Below are 18,467 nucleotides of genomic sequence, written 5' to 3'. Positions count from 1 at the left end.
AAAAAGAACATTTCAAGATCTACCCTGAAATACAACACTGTCAGTGATAGGATATACCTACAAGGAAGACGAGTTAATACAACAGTTTTTCTAATTTATGCACCAAAGACTGATGCCAAAGTTGAAGATTGTTACCAACTTCTGCAGTCTGAAATTGATCAAACATGGAATTAATATGTATTAATAATTACTGGTGATTGGAATGTGAAAGTTGGAAACAAAGAAGAAGGATCTGTAGTTGGAAAATATCGCCTTGGTGATAGAAATGACATAGGAGATTGCTTTCTAGAATTTTGCAAGACCAACCATTTATTCATTGGAAATAACTTTTTTTCAACAACATAAACAGTGACTACACATAGAGACCTCATTGGATGAAATACACAAGAATTAAACCTACTACATCTGTGGAAAGAGACAATGGAAAAGCTCAATATCCTCAGTCAGAACAAGGCCAGAGGCCAACTGCTGAATAGACCGTAAGTTGCTCATATGCAAGTACAAGCTGAAGTTTAAGAAAATTAAAACAGGTCCACGAGAGCCAAACACAACCTTAAGTATATCCCACCTGAATTTAGAAACCATCTCAAGAATAGATTTGATGCATTGAACACTAATAACTGAAGACCAGGTGAATTGTGGAATGACATCAAGGACACTATACATGAAGAAAGCAAGAGGTCATTAAAAAGACAAAAAAGAAAGAAAAGACCAAAATGGATGTCAGAAGAGACTTTGAAACTTACTCTTGAACATGAGTAGCTAAAGTGAAAGGGAGAAATGATGAAGTAAAAGAGCTGGACAGAAGATTTCAAAGGGTGCCTCAAGAAGACAAAGTAGAATATTATAAATGAAATGTGCAAAGACATGGAGATAGAAAACCAAAAAGGAAGAACATTCTTGGCATTTCTCAAGCTGAAAGAACCGAAGAAAAAATTTGAGCCTTGAGTTGTAATATTGAAGGATTCTATGGGTAAAAAATTGAATGATGCAGGAAGCATCAAAAGAAGATGGGAGGAATACACAGAGTCCCTATATGAAAAAGAATTGGACCATTTCTGGAGGCAGCATATGATCAAGAAGTGATGGTACTGAAGAAGAAATCCAAGCTTCACTGAAACATTGGTGAAAAACAAGCCTTCAGGAATTGACGGAATACCAAATGAGCTTTTTCAACAAATGGATGCAATGTTGGAAGCACTCACTCTTCTATGCCAAGAAATTTGGAAGACAGCTACCTGGCCAACCAACTGAAGAGATCCATATTCGTGCCCACTCCAAAGAAAGGTGATCCAATGGAATGTGGAAATTATCAAACAATAATTATTAATATCACATGCAAGTCAAATTATGCTGAAGATAATTAAAAAATGGTTGCAGCAGTGCAACAACAGGAAATTGCAGAAATTCAAGCCAGATTCAAAAGAGGACGGGGAATGAGGGAATATCATTGCTAATATCAGATGAATCTTGGCTGAAAGCAGAGAATACCAGAAGCATATTTACTTGTGTTTTATTACTGCGTAAAGGCATTTGACTGTGTGAATCATAACAAATTATGGATAACATTGTGAAGAATGGGAATTCAAGAAAACTTAATGTGCTCATGTGGAACCTGTAAGTAGACCAAGAGGCAGTTGTTTGAACAGAACAAGGGGATATTGAATGGTTTAAAATTAGGAAAGGTGTGCATCAGGGTTGTATCCTTTCACCATACCTATTCAATGTGTATGCTGAGTAAATAATTGGAGAAGCTGGACTATATGAAGGAGAAGAATGCAGCATCAGGATTGGAGGAAGGCTCATTAACAACCTGTGATATGCAGATGACACAACCTTGCTTGCTGAAAGTGAAGAGGACTTGAAGCATTTACTGATGAAAATCAAAGACCACAGCCTTCAGTATGGATTACACCTCAATATAGAGAAAACAAAAATCCTCACAATTCAACTAATAAACAACATCATGATAAATGGAAAAAAAGATTTCATTTTACTTGGATCCACAATCACTACCCATGGAAGCAGCAGCCAAGAAATCAAATGACGTATTGCACTGGGCATATCTGCTGCAAAAGACCTCTTTAAAATGTTAAAAAGGAAAGATGTCATCTTGAGAACTAAGGTGCACCTGACCCAAACAAGGGTATTTTTTCTTGCTTCATATGCATGTAAAATCTTGATGATGAATAAGGAAGACTGAAGAAGAATTGATTTATCTGAATTATGGTGTTTCAAAGAATATTGACTACATCTTAGAAATAAAGACATAAATTTATTAAAGATCAAAGGATGGAAAAAATATATCAAGCAAACAGCTACTAAAAAAGAGCAGGAGTGGCAATACTAATCTCAGATAAAATAGACGGTAAAACAAAACCCATTGTCAAAGACAAAGAAGGGCACTATATAATGATTAAAGGGATGATCCATCATGAAGACATAACCATAATAAATATCTACACACCAATGACAGGGCTCCAAAATACATAAAACAAACTCTAACAGCACTGAAAAGAGAAATTGACAGTTCCACAATAATAGTAGAAGGCTTTAACACACCACTCTCCATAAAGGACAGAACATTTAGAAAGAAACTCAGCAAAGATACATAATATCTAAAGGACACAATCAGCTAACTTCACCTCACAGACATGTAGAACACTCCACCCAACACCTGCAAAGTACACATTCTTTTCCAACATGCACTGAACAATCTCCAGAATAGACCACATCTTATGCCACAGAGCAACCCTCGACAAAATCCAAAACACTGAGATAATACAAAGTATCTTCTCTGACCACGATGCCATCAAAGTAGAAATTAACAACAAGAAGAGCAAGGAAAAAAAATCTATTACATGGAAACTGAATAGCAGCCTGCTTAAAAACCACTGGGTAATAGAAGAAACCAGAGATGGAAAAAAAAAATTCCTAGAATCAAACAAAAATGAAAACACATGATATCAAAACCTTTGGGACATAGCAAAGGCAGTGCTCAGAGGTCAATTTATAGCAATAGATGCACACATGAAAAAAGAAGAAAGGGACAAAATCAAAACATTAGCTACACAACTTGAAGAAACTGAAAGAGGACAGCAAAAGAAGCTCGCAGCCACCAGAAGAAAGGAAATAATAAACATTACAGCCAAAATTAATGAAATAGAGACTAGAAAAACAATGAAAAGAATCAACAAAACCAAAAGTTAGTTCTTTGAAAGGATCAACAAAATCGACAAACCACTGGCCAAATTGACAAAAGAAAAACAGGCAAGGACACAAATAACTCAAATAAGAAATGAAATGGGGGACATTACAACAGACCCATATGAAATAAAAAAGATCATAAAATAGTACTATGAAAAACTACACTCCAACAAATTTGAAAACCTAGAGGAAATGGACAAATTTCTAGGAACACACTACCTACCCAAACTAACACAAAATGATGTTGAAAATCTGAACAGATCCATAACAAGAGAAGAGATTGAACAGGTAATAAAAAGCTCCCAACAACAACAAAAAACTCTGTCCCAAATGGCTTCACTGGAGAATTCTGCCAGACATTCAGAGAAGAGCTTACACCAGTACTACTCAAACTATTTCAGAACATAGAAAAAGGAGTGATACTTCCGAATTCATTCTATGTAGCCAGCATAACTCTGATACCAAAACCAGGCAAAGACACTACAAAAAAATAACATCACAGACCGATATCTCTCATGAATATAGATGCAAAAATTCTCATCAAAATTCTAGCCAATGGAATTCAGCATCATATCAAAAAAATAATACACGGCCAAGTAGGATTCATACCAGGTATGCCAGGATGGTTCAAAGTTAGAAAATCAATCAACATAATCCACCACATAAAAGAATCACGTGATCATCTGAATTGATGCAGAAAAGGCATTTGACAAAGTCCTACACCCATTTCTGAAAAAAAACTCTCAATAAAATAGGTATAGAAGGGAAATTTCTCAACACAATAAAGGGCATCTGTACAAAACCAACTGCCAACATCATTCTTAATGGAGAGAGGCTGAAAACATTCCTCTTGAGAACAGGAACAGGACAAGGATGCCATTTATTGTCACTCCTATTTAACATTGTGCTGGAAGCCCTAGCTAGAGCAATAAAGCAAGAAAAAGAAATAAAGGGCATCTCTCTTTTTTTTTTTTTTAAGCTGGTGATGAAGAAGTAAAGAGGTCCCTATTTGCGGATGATATGGTACTGTACATAGAAAATCCAAAAGACTCCATGAAAAACTACCGGAACTAATAGATTCAGCAGACTAGCAGGATAAAAGATAAACACAAAAATCGGTTGGATTCCTATACACCAATAAAGAGAATGATGAAAAGGAAATCAGGAGAACAATACCATCTATAATAGCCACTAAAAAACAAAAAAAGAACTTAGGAATAAATCTAACCAGGGATGTAAAAGATTTATACAAAGAAAGATACAAAACACTACTACAAGAAACCAAAAGAGCTCTAGATAAATGGAAAAGCATATCATGCTCACGGATAGGTAGACTCAAAGTTGTGAAAATGACAATTCTACCCAAAGCAATTTACAAATACAATGCAATCTCGATCCAAATACCAACAACATTCTTTAAAGAGGTGGAAATACTAATCATTAACTTTATATGGAAAGGGAAGAAGCCCTGGATAAATAAAGCACTACTGAAGAAGAAGAAAATAAGAGGATTCGCATTACCTGACTGTACAAAGGACTCACAGAACTCACTACACAAAGAATGTTGAATATACCATGGACTGCCAGAAAAACAAACAAATCTGTCTTGGAGAAGTACATCCAGAATGCTCCTTAGAAGCGAGGATGGTGAGACTTCATCTCACATACTTTGGACAGGTTTTCAGGAGGGATCAGTCCCTGGAGAAGGACATGATGCTTGGTAGTGTCAGTGCAAAAGAGGAAGACCCTTGTGATGGTTAAGATTGTGTGTCACCTTGGCTGGGTCATGATTCTCAGTGTTTCAGCAGTTGTATAATGTTGTAATCACTTCCCTGCTGAAATTTAATATGTGATCACTCCCGTGATGGAATCTGCTGAGTGGAACCGACGGGGGCGGGGCCTGTGGTAGCTCACTGCGCCCTCAGCCTTCATCTCTCTGCCTTACTCTGCTTACTTCCTTCCTGCTTACCTTAACAAGGTTCTTTTGGCTTGCTCTTTATCCCACAGCTGCCTCTTGTCTGACCTCCGGTTTTTGGGACTGGAGCTTGCATCTTGGTATTCATCAATTTTCACGGCCTGCGAGCGAGAGTCCTGCTCTCGGACCTACCTATCCTGGTTTCCCAGCCCCTGCAGCTACGTGAATCAGGAGAAAACTTGCAGTCTTGCCTGCCAACTTTGGGATTCCTTGACCTTCACAGCCTGTGAGTGGGAGCTATGCTCTCCAACCTGCTTATCTTGGGTTCACCAGCTTCTGTGGTTCTATGAATTGGGAAAGGCCTCTATCCTGATCCACAGACTTGGGACACTCCAGCCTCTACAATCGCATGAGCTGTTTTCTTGATATAAATCTCTCTTTATATACACGTCATGGATTGAATTGTGTCTCCCCAAAATATGTGTCAACTTGGTTAGGCCATGATTTCCAATATTGTGAGGTGTCCTCCATTTTGTGATTATAATTTTATGTTAAGAGGATTAGGGTGGGATTGGAACACCACCCTCACTCAGATCACCTCCCTGATCCAATGTAAAGGAAGTTTCCCTGGGGTGTGGCCTGCACCACCTTTTATGTCTCGAGAGATAAAAGGAAAAGAAGCAAGCAGAGAGTTGGGGACCTCATACCACCAAGAAAGACGGACCGGGGCAGAGCGCATCCTTTGGACCTGGGGTCCCTGCGCCTGAGAAGCTCCTTGACCAGGGGAAGATTGAGGACAAAGACTTTCTTCCAGAGGCAATAGAGAGAGAAAGCCTTCCCTTGAAACCAACACCCTGAATTTGGACTTGTAACCAACTAGACTGTGAGAAAATAAATTTTTCTTTCTTTTTTTTTTACAATTTTTATTGTGGTTTAAGTGAAAGTTTACAAATCAAGTCAGTCTCTCACACAAAAACCCATATACACCTTGCTACACACTCCCAATTGCTCTCCCCCTAATGAGACAGCCCACTTTCTCCCTCCACTCTCTCTTTTCGTATCAAAATTCGCCAGCTTCTAACCTCCTCCACCCTCTCATCTCCCCTCCAGGCAGGAGATGCCAACATAGTCTCAAGTGTCCACCTGATCCAAGAAGCTCACTCCTCACCAGCATCCTTCTCCAACCCATTGTCCAGTCCAATCCATGTCTGAAGAGCTGGCTTCGGGAATGGTTCCTGTCCTGGGCCAACAGCAGGTCTGGGGACCATGATCACTGGGGTCCTTCCAGTCTCAGTCAGACCATTAAGTCTGTTTTTTTTTTAATGAGAATTTGGGGTGTGCATTTTTTTATCCCACTGCTCTCCTGCTCCTTCAGGGGTTCTCTGTTGTGTTCCCTGTCAGGGCAGTCATCGGTTGTAGCTGGGCACCATCTAGTTCTTCTGGTCTCAGGATGATGTAGTCTCTGGTTCATGTGGCCCTTTCTGTCTCTTGGGCTCATAATCGCCTTGTGTCCTTGGTGTTCTTCATTCTCCTTTGATCCAGGTGGGTTGAAACCAATTGATGCATCTTAGATGACTGCTTGCTAGCATTTAAGACCCCAGACGCCACTCTTCAAAGTGGGATGCAGAATGTTTTCTTAATAGATTTTATTATGCCAGTTGACTTAGATGTCCCCTGTCCCAGACCCCTGCCCCTGCTACGCTGGCCTTCAAAGCATTCAGTTTATTCAGGAAACTTCTTTGCTTTTGGTTTAGTCCAGTTGTGCTGACCTCCCCTATATTGTGTGCTGTCTTTCCCTTCACTTAAAGTAGTTCCTATCTACTATCTAATTAGTGAATGCCCCTCTCCCACCCTCCCTCCCTCCCCCCTCTTGTAACCACAAAAGAATGTTTTCTTCTCAGTTTGAACTATTTCTCGAATTCTTATAATAGTGGTCTTATACAATATTTGTCCTTTTGCAACTGACTAATTTCACTCAGCATAATGCCTTCCAGGTTCCTCCACATTATGAAATGTTTCACAGATTCCCCACTGTTCTTTATCGATGCATAGTATTCCATTGTGAGAATATGCCATAATTTATTTATCCATTTGTCCGTTGATGGGCACCTTGGTTGCTTCCATCTTTTTGCTATTGTAAACAGTGCTGCAATGAACATGGGTGTGCATATATCTCTTCGTGTAAAGGCTCTTATTTCTCAGGATATATTCCAAGGATTGGGATTGCTGGATCGTATGGTAGTTCTATTTCTAGCTTTTTATTGGAAGCACCAAATCGATTTCCAAAGTGGTTGTACCATTCTACATTTCCACCAGCAGTGTAGAAGTGTTCCAATCTCTCCACAGCCTCTCCAACACTTACTATTTTGTGTTTTTTGGATTAATGCCACCCTTGTTGGAGTGAGATGAAATCTCATTGCAGTTTTGATCTGTATTTCTCTAATGGCTAATGATCATGAACATTTCCTCATATATCTGTTAGCTACCTGAACGTCTTCTTTAGTGAAGTGTCTATTCATATCTTTTGCCCATTTTTTAACTGGGTTATCTGTCTTTTTGTAGTTGAGTTTTTGCAGTATTATGTAGATTTTAGAGATCAGGGGCTGATCAGAAATGTCATAGCTAAAAACTTTTTCCCAGTCTGTAGGTAGTCTTTTTACTCTTTTGGTGAAGTCTTTGGATTTTTTTTGGATGAGTATAGGTGCTTGATTTTTAGGAGCTCCCAGTTATCTAATCTTTCTTCTGCATTCTTAATAATGTTTTGTATACTGTTTATGCCATGTATTAGGGCTCCTAATGTTGTCCCTATTTTTTTCTTCCATGATCTTTATCATTTTATATTTTATATTTAGGTCTTTGATCCATTTTGAGCTCATTTTTGTGCATGGAGTGAGGTATGGGTCTTGTTTTATTTTTTTGCAGATGGATATCCAGTTATGCCAGCACCATTTGTTAAAAAGACTGTCTTTTCCCCATTTAACTGTTTTGTGGCCTTTGTCAAATATCAACTGCTCGCATGTGGATGGATTTACGTCTGGGTTAATAAATTTCTCTTTGTTAAAGCAATCCACTTGTAGTATTTCTGTTGTGGCAGCACCAAATGACTAAGACATTATATTTATATGCTTTTCTGGTTTTTCCTCCCTAGAGAACCCAGCCTAAGACAACCCTCAATGAGATGGATTGAAACACTGGCTGCAACAATAGGCTCAAGCATAGCAACAACAATTGTGTGAGGATGATGCAGGACCTGGCAGTGTCTCATTCTGCTGTACATAGGGTTTCTGAGTCAGAACCGACTTGATGGCACCTAACAACAACAATCTCTTCTAAACTACCTTGTATCAAGTGTCACTGGGGCACAAATTTGCCTCATTGACCAAAGTAAGCACTCCTCTTGGGTAGGGGCTATGGCATCTCCCTGCCAATCCTGGCAACTAATATGTTCATCTAAGAACTGTTTGTTGAGTGGCTGCTACATGCCAAGCACTATTCTAGGCACTGACTGGTTAATAACCACTCATTAGATGTTACTGAAATTGAATGGAAAAACCCACAATGGATGTATATTTTAATGGCAACAACCTGTGCCTGAGGGTGTCCGCTCCAGCTGGGACGTCTTTCTCTCAGGAGCAGGCCAGCTGGTGTCTCCTACCCCTCCTCAAGTTTGCTGTAGTTGTGTGCTCCAGCAAAGGCCAAGCCTTACAACAGAGGGTGACTGCCCATTGTTGGTGCACCTGTGAGGTGTGGCTGGCACTAGCCTTGGGGCTGCCAGGTGAGTTCAACTGGAGTAAAGGTGAGGGTTGGAGGTGGGAGGAGAGAGATGTGAGGCCACTTGCCGCTGTGCTTGTAAAGTGTTCTCTAACCCCATCCTGACTTCACTCAGCCTTGGGTGACATCACCATTCCTCAGCCAGGCCCTTTCTCTGCAGGTTTAATTTCTAAGTTTTAGTGCAAATGATACCCTCTCTCCTATATATTTAGTGATCACGTATTTGTTCCTGGACACAAGGCCATAAAGAGGAGAATCGATGAATTTGGCTATAAATTTTCCCATAGATACAGTGTTGTAACAGGGCTTGATTCCTGGTCAACCCAATCAGCATCAAAGATTTGACCTGCCATATGCCACAAAAGCAAAAGTACATCTAAAATTTGAAACAGCAAAAATTAAGCTCCAGGTTCCTCTAAGAGCTCAGTCTGACTGGATTTGAATCCTGGCTCATCCTTTACTATGTGTGTGACCTTGATGAAATTATTTGACCCACCTGTGCCTCAGTTTCTTCATCTGCCAAATGGGGACGATAAAAGTAAGTAGTTTATAATGTTTCTGTGAGAATTAAATAATTACTAGATATAAAGTGTTTAGAATACTGACTGGCATTATAGTAAGTGCTACATAAATGGTAGCCATTATTATAAATGTTGTCTGTTACTTATAACAGCCTAGAAATACAAGAGTCTATTGGATCATCTATATGGTTTGCAAGAAAATACTACCTATAACCAAGATTGATTTTAATGAAAATCTCATTTATTTTCCTAGAATTGAAAAGAATCTTAAGGGATGTATTGGAAGACCAAGATCCCTTTTTTTTAAAAAAAATGCTGTTAAAGCAACAAGGAAAGCTTATTTTCTCTGGGGCAACAGGAGTCTTCAAAATCAGGTTCTTTGGGGATTAAGAGTGGGGCTTTGGAGTTAGTTGTCGGGGCTCCGATCCCAGTTCAACCATTTAGGTGTGTAACTTTAGGCAAGTTAGTTAACTTCAAGACCCAGTTTCCCCTCCCATGAAATGGATATAATGCTAGTACCCAGCTCACAGGCTTGTGAAAATGGTGTGAGTTTATGTATGAAATGCCTGACACACATTAACCATTCACTAAGTATTAGCTATTATTTACATTACTCTTGACCTCACAGTCGGGATTGGCCCATGTCTCTCTCCTGACTTTTCCTACCTCCTAGGTTTATTAAAGGCTCCAAGTATAACTGCTGAGGAGTTGCTCGAATGGAGGGCTCTAGAAAAAAGGAAAGGGCAATGGTGGTTCGTTCGGTGGTAGAAATCTCGTCTTCCATGCGGGATACCCACATTTGATTCCTGGCCAGTATATCTCATGGGCAGCCATACCCACCTGTCAGTGGAGGCTTGTGCATTGCTATGATGCCAAACAGGTATCAGCAGAGCTTCTAGACTCAGACAAAGAAGGAAGTCTTGGCAATCTACTTCTGAAAATTAACCAATGAAAACCTTGTGGATCACAACTGATTATGAGGATTGCTCAACACTGGGCAGCATTTTGTTCCATTGTGCATGCAGTGGCTGTGAGTCAGGGGCCAACTGGGCAGCTGAGAACAACAGGACAAAGGAGTGCAGTGAAGTCACTCTTTTTCCCCTTTGTCACCTTGGGGTCTACTTGACACTTTGTTGTTGGCCATCAGAGCACTTCTCACTTCTTAGGGACACTATTGAAACAAGTAGCAGGTTTTTAGTTAGGACTTGCAAAGGGAGCTTCAGAACTGACCTCCTGATCTTTGGCTAAAAGGATAATGGATAATTTATCATTCTCCCTACTTTTCCATATTTTCCAATTTTGTATGTGGAGCTTATATTATGTTTAGGACGGAAAAAAAATTTTATTTTGAAGACATATTTCTCAAAATACTACTTAATGAAATAGCAACCTGAAGGTGCCTTCATGGGTTGGACATTGGCTAAGATCACCAGCTAAAGAGTTAAGTGTCTGAATATTGCAGTATGGGGGGAAATTAGGCAGCAAAGATGAATGGGGACATATGTCCAGTGGAACAAGGCTGGTGATATGCTTAAACGTAGCCGCATTTATAAGAGCGGTGATAGAAGCAGTACAACCTTAGTTGAAATCAACTGTAGCAATCTAAATCCTGTTTATCCCTCATGAGACAGAAAAATGGGAAGTTCTGTGAATTGAATATTTTTTTAACAAATTGTTTTTAATACATTATTTAGTCAATGTCCCATTGTTGCATATTTTACAAATACCCACTGGATTTACAAAATTCCAAACATCTAAGAATAAGAAATAGTGAAACAACGTGGAAATTACTGAATATTTCAGATGATTTGGGAGACACTTTAGGATTCTGCTACACTTCAGTAGCATCATTATGACCATCATTTAGCTACTACCAAAAATTCTGGTTATTTAGGTTTTAAGCTATTTGATTTCTAAATAATGGGAAGCTGAATCAGTGAAAGGGCTTAAGAAGAGTGGTTTTAACTTTGGAAATTTTTGGACAATATTTCCTTTTACTTAAAAAAAAAAAGGCAACACATTTGTATGTATGTAGAAGTCTGAGAATGCTAACATCTTATCTCTTGACTTAACATTTATCTTTTCTCATTAGGAAGTTGTGCCATCAAGAACGTTAAAGAGTAGGTGTATAGTGAGCTATAAAACCCAGACGTATTGCCACATGCATGTCATTAGGTCCCTATACAGAAATGGAGATAGTGTGAGATGTTTTAAATGTTTAATTGCACCTTCCTACAACAGCCTCAGCTCTCACAGGTCTGAGTAAAAAAAAAAAAAAACAAATCCATTGCCATCAAGCCGATTCTGACTCATAGCGACCGTATAGGACAGAGTAGAACTGCCCCATAGACTTTCCAAGGAGTGCCTGGTGGATTCGAACTGCTGACCTTTAGCAGTTAACCACTATGCCACCAGGGTTTCCCAGATCTTTGTGGGCCTGTGTTCTGTAGGGTTTCCTGATTCCTAGTTCAGCTGCTACAGAACAGATTCTTCTCTGAGCAGCACCACTTTATCCCCTAGTGCCCCTCCATCCTTTTCTGTGCTCCCCATTTTGTCTCTTTAACTTTGAGTGCGGTGTTTTTAACTCTTGAAGTATATACTATTTGAGCAAAGAAATACTGACCCTGAGAAACAGATGGTATAGTCATTGGTGGGCTCAATTTACAGCATTGTCATTTCTTTTCCCTTCCTGATCCTCTCCACCTGGCTCCCTAGGGTCAACCTCTCTCTCCCTTTTGCGTGCCACTTCCTTCTAACCCATAGATTTTTCATTTTATTTTAAAATTTTCATGGCTTTTAAAAAATAAAAAAGAAAATATAAAATAAACTTACAATTTATAATCCTACCACCCACAGTTAAAATTTTGGAATGTATCATTCTACTAATGCATACTTAATTAATTAATTTATTTTTTTTTGTGATTGGGACTGTCAAATTTTGGAAAAAAAATCATTCTACTAATGCATACTTAATTTTTTTTTTTTTTTTTTTTTGTGATTGGGACTGTCAAGCATGTTTTCTACACTTCCTGGTTTCAAATTGTGTTGCAATCATCTACTTGTATGTATAACCTTGAGTAAGTTACTCAAACTCTCTGTGCTTCAGTTTTCTCATCTTTAAAGTGAGATAATCATAGCACCTACCCAAAGGATTGTTAGAAATAACAAATGAGTTATACATGGAAAGCACTTAAAAAACTGACAAGAACATAGTAAATACTCAAAAAATGTTAACAAAATTGGTATTTTTATTATATGAGTACTATTTTTGTAACCTGCTTTAAAATACACTGTAAATGTTTTCTCCCATTCCATTCATGATTAATACACGTCTTTATTAGTTGCCCTAAAATCCATTACTGTATGTGACTGTCCCATCACTTATTTAATCAGTGTTCCATTGTTGGATACTTATTGTTTTCAGTATTTTGCATATTTATAAATAATCCTGTAATAAACATTCTTGTGCATAAATCTTTGGGCGCATGTCTATTTCCTAGGACAAATTCCTAAAAGTAGAATGTTGAATCAAAAGGGATCACTATGCCTTTTTTGACTTTTGCCAAAATGCCCTCCAGAAATGTCATGCAAATTTGTGTTCCTAATGTATGACTGGTGGCACAGTGGTTAATTGCTACGGCTGCTAACCAAGAGGTCAGCAGTTCAAATCCACCAGGCACTCCGTGGAAACTCTATGGGGCAGTTCTACTCTGTCCTGTAGGGTCGCTATGAGTCAGAATCAACTTGATGGCAGTGGGTAATGTACAACTGCTCATTTCCCTATATCCTTCCCAGCACTGGGTATTATTATTTTAAAAGTTTCTGGGCAGCCTGTAGTTGTCACAATCAAATGGTGCTCTCTATTTTCCAAAGTTCTGCTTTTCTGAGATGTTCATTTTTTTTAAATCCCAAATCATTTTGAGTTGCTTTACCTCCTGTTTTAATATACTATGTTCTCTAATCTCCTTAAATTCTTACCCTATTACTATTCCATACCTTTTCTTTCTTTTTCAGTTTCTTTATACCATTTCCATTCTACCTATTTCAAGTTAGGCTATAGTATTCTGCTTTGTGCAAAGGTACAAGTTATAAATCCTGTAGACAAATATCACAGGAACACAGAAACTTCTTTTTTTCATTGAGTCCAGGTCCAACAAAAAAAATGAAGCAGCCTAAAATGGACTCATCTACTTCATAAAATAATAATATTCCTATTTCCAGAAGTATTTAAGCCATACAGACAAGCATCTGAAACCTGTGGAAGGTGTTCCTACTCTGGGCAGTAAGTTAGTCTGGATAGTCAGTGTTCAACCAGGAAAACAGAAACCACTCTAAGTATTTAAAAACAGAAGGAATTTAATCCAGGGAATTGGTTACGCAGGTGATCAAAGAGCTCAAAAGACAAACAGATGGTGAGGCAACACTGACATTAGCAACACCAGGAAGCCAGCACCACTTCTAGGCTAGAGGGAGAAAGAGGGAGGAGCTGGTAGGGTCACCTAGAGGAACCTGGAGCCATAGTAGGCCTGTCTGTTAGGAGCTGGACCACAGAGAAAACGTAGATGCTTCTCGCCACCAGATGCAGAGTGGGAGAGGAGAAGTACCTTGGCTTTTCCCTTCTCTTCCCTCTCCAATCTCCTTCCAATATCTCCCACTGGCTAACTCAGTTGACACAGATGTTTGTGGAATTATAGCCTGGGGTCAACCTTTCTGTGATGCAGAGAAGAGTAGGGCAAGGGCATGGTATGGATTTGAGAAAACAAGCCAAGGCCTGACAAAATTACCTCTGGAGTCCTTTCTGAATCCAGAGACAATAGGACATAGTACCTAGCATGCTGGCCTAGGGAAGTAGAAAATCCTGGGTTTGAATCTTGGTTCTGTCATTTACTAGCTCTGAGGCCTTGGGTAAGTCACTTAACTTCCCTGAGCCTCTGTTTCCTCGTCTATAAAGAGAGGATAAGAATAACCATATCTCCCAGGGTCATTGTGAGGATTAAATATCATAAACCAAAAAAAAAAACCAAACCCATTGCCTTCGAGTTGATTCCGACTCATAGTGACTCTATAGAACAGAGTAGAACTGCCCCATAGAGTTTCCAAGGAGCACCTGGTGGATTAGAACTGCCGACATTTTGTGGTTAGCAGCTGTAGCACTTAACCACTGTGCCACCAGGGTTTCCATTAAGTATAATAATAGCTATAAAGTAATAGTAAGCATTCATCAATTGGTTTCCTTTCACCCATGAATTTATGATTTTAAGACAAAGGACAATTGGGCATTTGGTCAAGGTAATCAAGCCTCTCTGTATTTTGAAAAATGGGAAGGGAGGCAGAATAGTCTCTCCTTTTGGAAGCTCTGCCTAAGTTTGAGTAGGTGATAAATTTCCCACTAATGATATTGGGAGATAATCTAAATATTGTGCATAACTGATTCCTTCATTCCACATTTATGGGTATGCACCATTTTCTGGAAATGAGTTAAATATGGTCCCTGCTGCTCTCAAGGAGATGCTATTCTATCAGGGCAATAAATGGGCAAAGAGATAAGTTGTAAGGCATGAGAGTTTGGGAATGTCCACAGAGGGAACAACAGGGTATCCCTGCCTAGGGAAGAGGGAGAAGACTTCAGAGAGGAGATGACATTTGAGTTGTGTCTTCAAGGATAAGCCGGAGTTTGCTAGCTGGAGAAGCATGTGCACAAGCATAGAGTCGCGGAAGGGCACACAGTGTCCGGAGAATGGGTGGGGCCTTGAGGGGTCCGTGGTAGAGGTGGTGGTAAGAACAAGTGGAAAATGTGACTAGAAATGGAGGAGAAAGCCAGGATGTGAAGGGCTGGTTGTAAGAAGCTAATGACTTTATCCTGTGGGAAATGAGAAGTCAGTAGAGACTTTTAAACTAGAGAGTAACCCATTATCTATAACCTTGAACTTCATAAAGTGATACAACTCCTCAGCCTCTCCCTTGGCTCACCTAAAGGGCTGATGCCTGCAGTTATATAAAGCAGGGGCCATGTGCACATCTCACAGGAAGCTAGAAAGTATGAATCAAAAAAATGAACACAAGGGTTTTCCCTTAATATTAAATTTGAATGGAAAAAAGTCATTAACTTATCCTGCAGACGCTGAAGGGCTCAAGGTAAATATTTAAAATGTTCTCCCTCTCATTTCCACAAAGCCAAGAACATCAGAGGTGTGATGGTGATGACGAGACAGGATTTCAAGGGTTCTGATGAAACGTCTGCTGGCCTGGATCTGTCTAAATGCTGAAAAGGACTTTGTGTTACTGTAACCAAAAGGACACAAAATGATGGTAATATAGCCCTTTATGCTTTTCAGAGCCTCTTCATATACACTTCCTCATTTAAGCCTCAGACAGAGCCCATTTTAGAGATGAAGAAATGGAGGCCTGAGGCTTTCATACCTTCTCTAGGGTCAGAGAAGTTATACTCAAAGCTGCAGCTGGATTTCTAGACATGCAGACCACTGCCTTCCCCAAACCCAAGGCTTTGCTCTGCCTACCTCTTTTCTTCCATATGCCAAGATGGCTTCTTTGAGGTCTTGAAGTGTATGCAGTTTGAGACCCAGCCTCTTCCTGTGGCCTTTGGGGTGGCAGGTTCCTTTTCTTCTCTCTTCCGGTGTCCATGCTGATATGGCTAAACCTTCTGAGTAGAGGATTAGGGCACCCTTTCTAGTGCTGAAAGTTTTAGGAAGAAAGAGGCTCCAGGAACCCTGGTTGGCATTGTTCTCATCCTGGGGTTTGCTGACCAGAATGTAATCTTCTGGGGACTTCCAGTTCAAGTAATCCTGCAGGGAAAAGAAGCCACTGTGACCAATCCACTTTAAGGTTCTTTTATAGCAAAGCGAAGTCCCTGCATGGTGCAAATGCTAACCAAAAGGTTGGTGGTTCAAACACACTCAGAGGCATCTCGAAGAAAAGCCTGGTGATCTGCTTCCAAATGGGCACGGTCATGAAAACCCTGTGGAACAGTTCTACTGTGCACACGTGGGGTCACCATGAGTCAGAATCTACTTGATAGTAGCTGGCTTGGTTTTTATAGCAAATACTGCTTGTATGTAGTGTTTGACATTTACTTAGGTACTGATTTTCTCTTAATTTTTCACACAGTATTAAGGAACATAATCACTTTTCTCAGCAATGGGTTTTGCTCTCCACATCTCAAAATCAGTAGCACCCAGGGCTTGGTTCTGTCTTACCCCATGCGACTTTAAGGAGGGCCATTCATGCCTGGAGGCTTAAATAGGGTAGAGTGTAGGTTACAGGCCAGTTAAAGCTTCTTGGTATATATGCACGTAAGTAGTCAGAGTTATCAAGGCCAGCAGATAACTTTGAAATGAGACCTGGACTAGCTGGCAGTTTAAATAGGAGAAAACTACTATTCCAACTCACCAGCACTTCAGCTGTACACAGAATTTCCATACATTCTGGATGCTGTGTAACATTACCTAATTTGGCTACTTAGGAGCCTATAAAGTAGTTACATAGCTTGTAAGTAAGTAAATGCCATTGGCCACAGAGGTCCTTTGAAACTTTATATGTCTTTTAATACAACAGAGGTCAAATATCATGACAACTACCATGACAATGGAAATCTCTGTATGACATAAAAATTTTCAAAGTGCCCCAATGAATTTCTTATTCCTGGCAGGATTCAATGAAATAAAATGCCAGCACAAGAAGGGAATTTTGCCACCTCTTAAAAACCTTCTAAAGTGGGATTTTTTTTTTTTTTTTTTTGGCCTGTGTAAAATATGTCTCGTGGATTAAATTCCAGAAAGTTCAAGGAAGCCATTGAAATGGCACAAACATATACAGCCATACAGAGCATGGCTTCTAAAACCAAACAACCATCAGTTTGCCTAGAACCCACACGGAAATTCTGGTCTTGAATCAAACCATTTGAATTCCAGACAATCTGGAATCTCCTTCAGTCTAAAGCCGTTGAGGCTGTAAGTAGGCGCACAAGGAGAAGGAAGACAGCCCAGTGGCAGTCTTGGTCTGTCAGGCAAACTATAGTGTTTCCCCGAGTTTCGTGACAGAGAAGGGAAGGAATACCAGTGACCCCCACTACCTCACTACCAACACAAACCAAGCCTCACATTGTTCACCCCCAAATGAAAAATGGAACACTCTTCCCCCACCCCCAATATGTGCCTTTATTCAGCAGTAAGTCTCACCTCTGGTTCAAAATAGACTTCCAACTTCTGTTTGTTCTGGACCAACTTCCCATGTCCCCGGCTGAGGAGAGAGAGGGTGTACATGTTTTGCCTCTGACCACCCCTCCTCAAGGGCAGTTCATCTTGGTTTTGAAGGCTGAAAACTGGTCACACCTCAAGATTTCCTAAGCTCAGCTGCCGGCTTGAGAAGACCACAAACACTGGGCCTTTTATTAAATACATTTTTCCCTCTTACAGCAGCTTCTTAATAACAACCAGCCACACAGTTTAGACAGTGTGTGTCTTTGTCGGGAGAAAAAATAAACCACATACCCAGATTCCTCAAGCCCTAGGTTGTCTACTCTGTAGTATACCTCGCTCTCCCCTTTGCCTGAGCCCTTGTTGTCCCTCGGTCCTGGTTGCTCTGTTACCAGGGCCGTGTGCATCTATGCATTGGGCCACAGCACCATCCTTCTTATTGTGAGCAGGGTTGTTTCCTGGTTGTTATGGCAGCACAGGGAAATGAAGTCCTTTAAACCAGCAAGGCAAGGCTGAGACTGCCGGGGGCAGTGTTTATTCACTCAGGGGGCCACATGGACACTGTGGGGACCAGGCTCAGATTTCAAGTCCTGATTGTGGGTGGGGGCGTGGGAGGGGTGTGAGGACCGTGATGGGATATTTCTTCTGTTACAGTGCTCCTCTTGCTTTTAGAGGGTGTTTTCCCCCTTCTCCCGATATGTGAGCCTGTTACTGTCAACTAACCATTAACAGGCTCAGAAGAGTCATCTAGGTCACCTAACCTCCGCCTGTGACATTGTTGTTGGCAGAGCTCCAGCACCCCCTCGGCTAGACACGAGGCCTCATTTGGCAGTTGCTGCT

General features: G+C 40.2%; 1 protein-coding gene across 3 annotated transcripts in view; it reads right to left on the bottom strand.

Annotated features, from left to right (window-relative positions):
• KIAA2012 (KIAA2012 ortholog) overlaps positions 1–18,024 on the bottom strand; it is a 143,727-nt gene extending 125,703 nt beyond the window's left edge. For 2 of the 3 annotated variants that reach the window (XM_049887879.1, XM_049887880.1), the window contains exons 1-2: positions 17,610–18,024; positions 15,933–16,217 (exon numbers count right to left, since the gene is read on the bottom strand). In XM_049887879.1, coding sequence (XP_049743836.1) covers positions 15,933–16,217; positions 17,610–17,693 — 369 coding nt within the window. In that variant the 5' untranslated portion in view covers positions 17,694–18,024. Of the gene's footprint in view, positions 1–15,932; positions 16,218–17,609 lie in introns of those variants that run through there. The other variant, XM_049887882.1, reaches the window with a different exon arrangement.
• Positions 18,025–18,467: the final 443 nt, after the last annotated feature.

The sequence above is a fragment of the Elephas maximus genome, chromosome 6, assembly GCF_024166365.1.
Source record: "Elephas maximus indicus isolate mEleMax1 chromosome 6, mEleMax1 primary haplotype, whole genome shotgun sequence".
Classification (NCBI taxonomy): domain Eukaryota; kingdom Metazoa; phylum Chordata; class Mammalia; order Proboscidea; family Elephantidae; genus Elephas; species Elephas maximus.
Note: the sequence above shows the minus strand (reverse complement) of the source record. Positions and strands in the feature narration are given on the sequence as shown.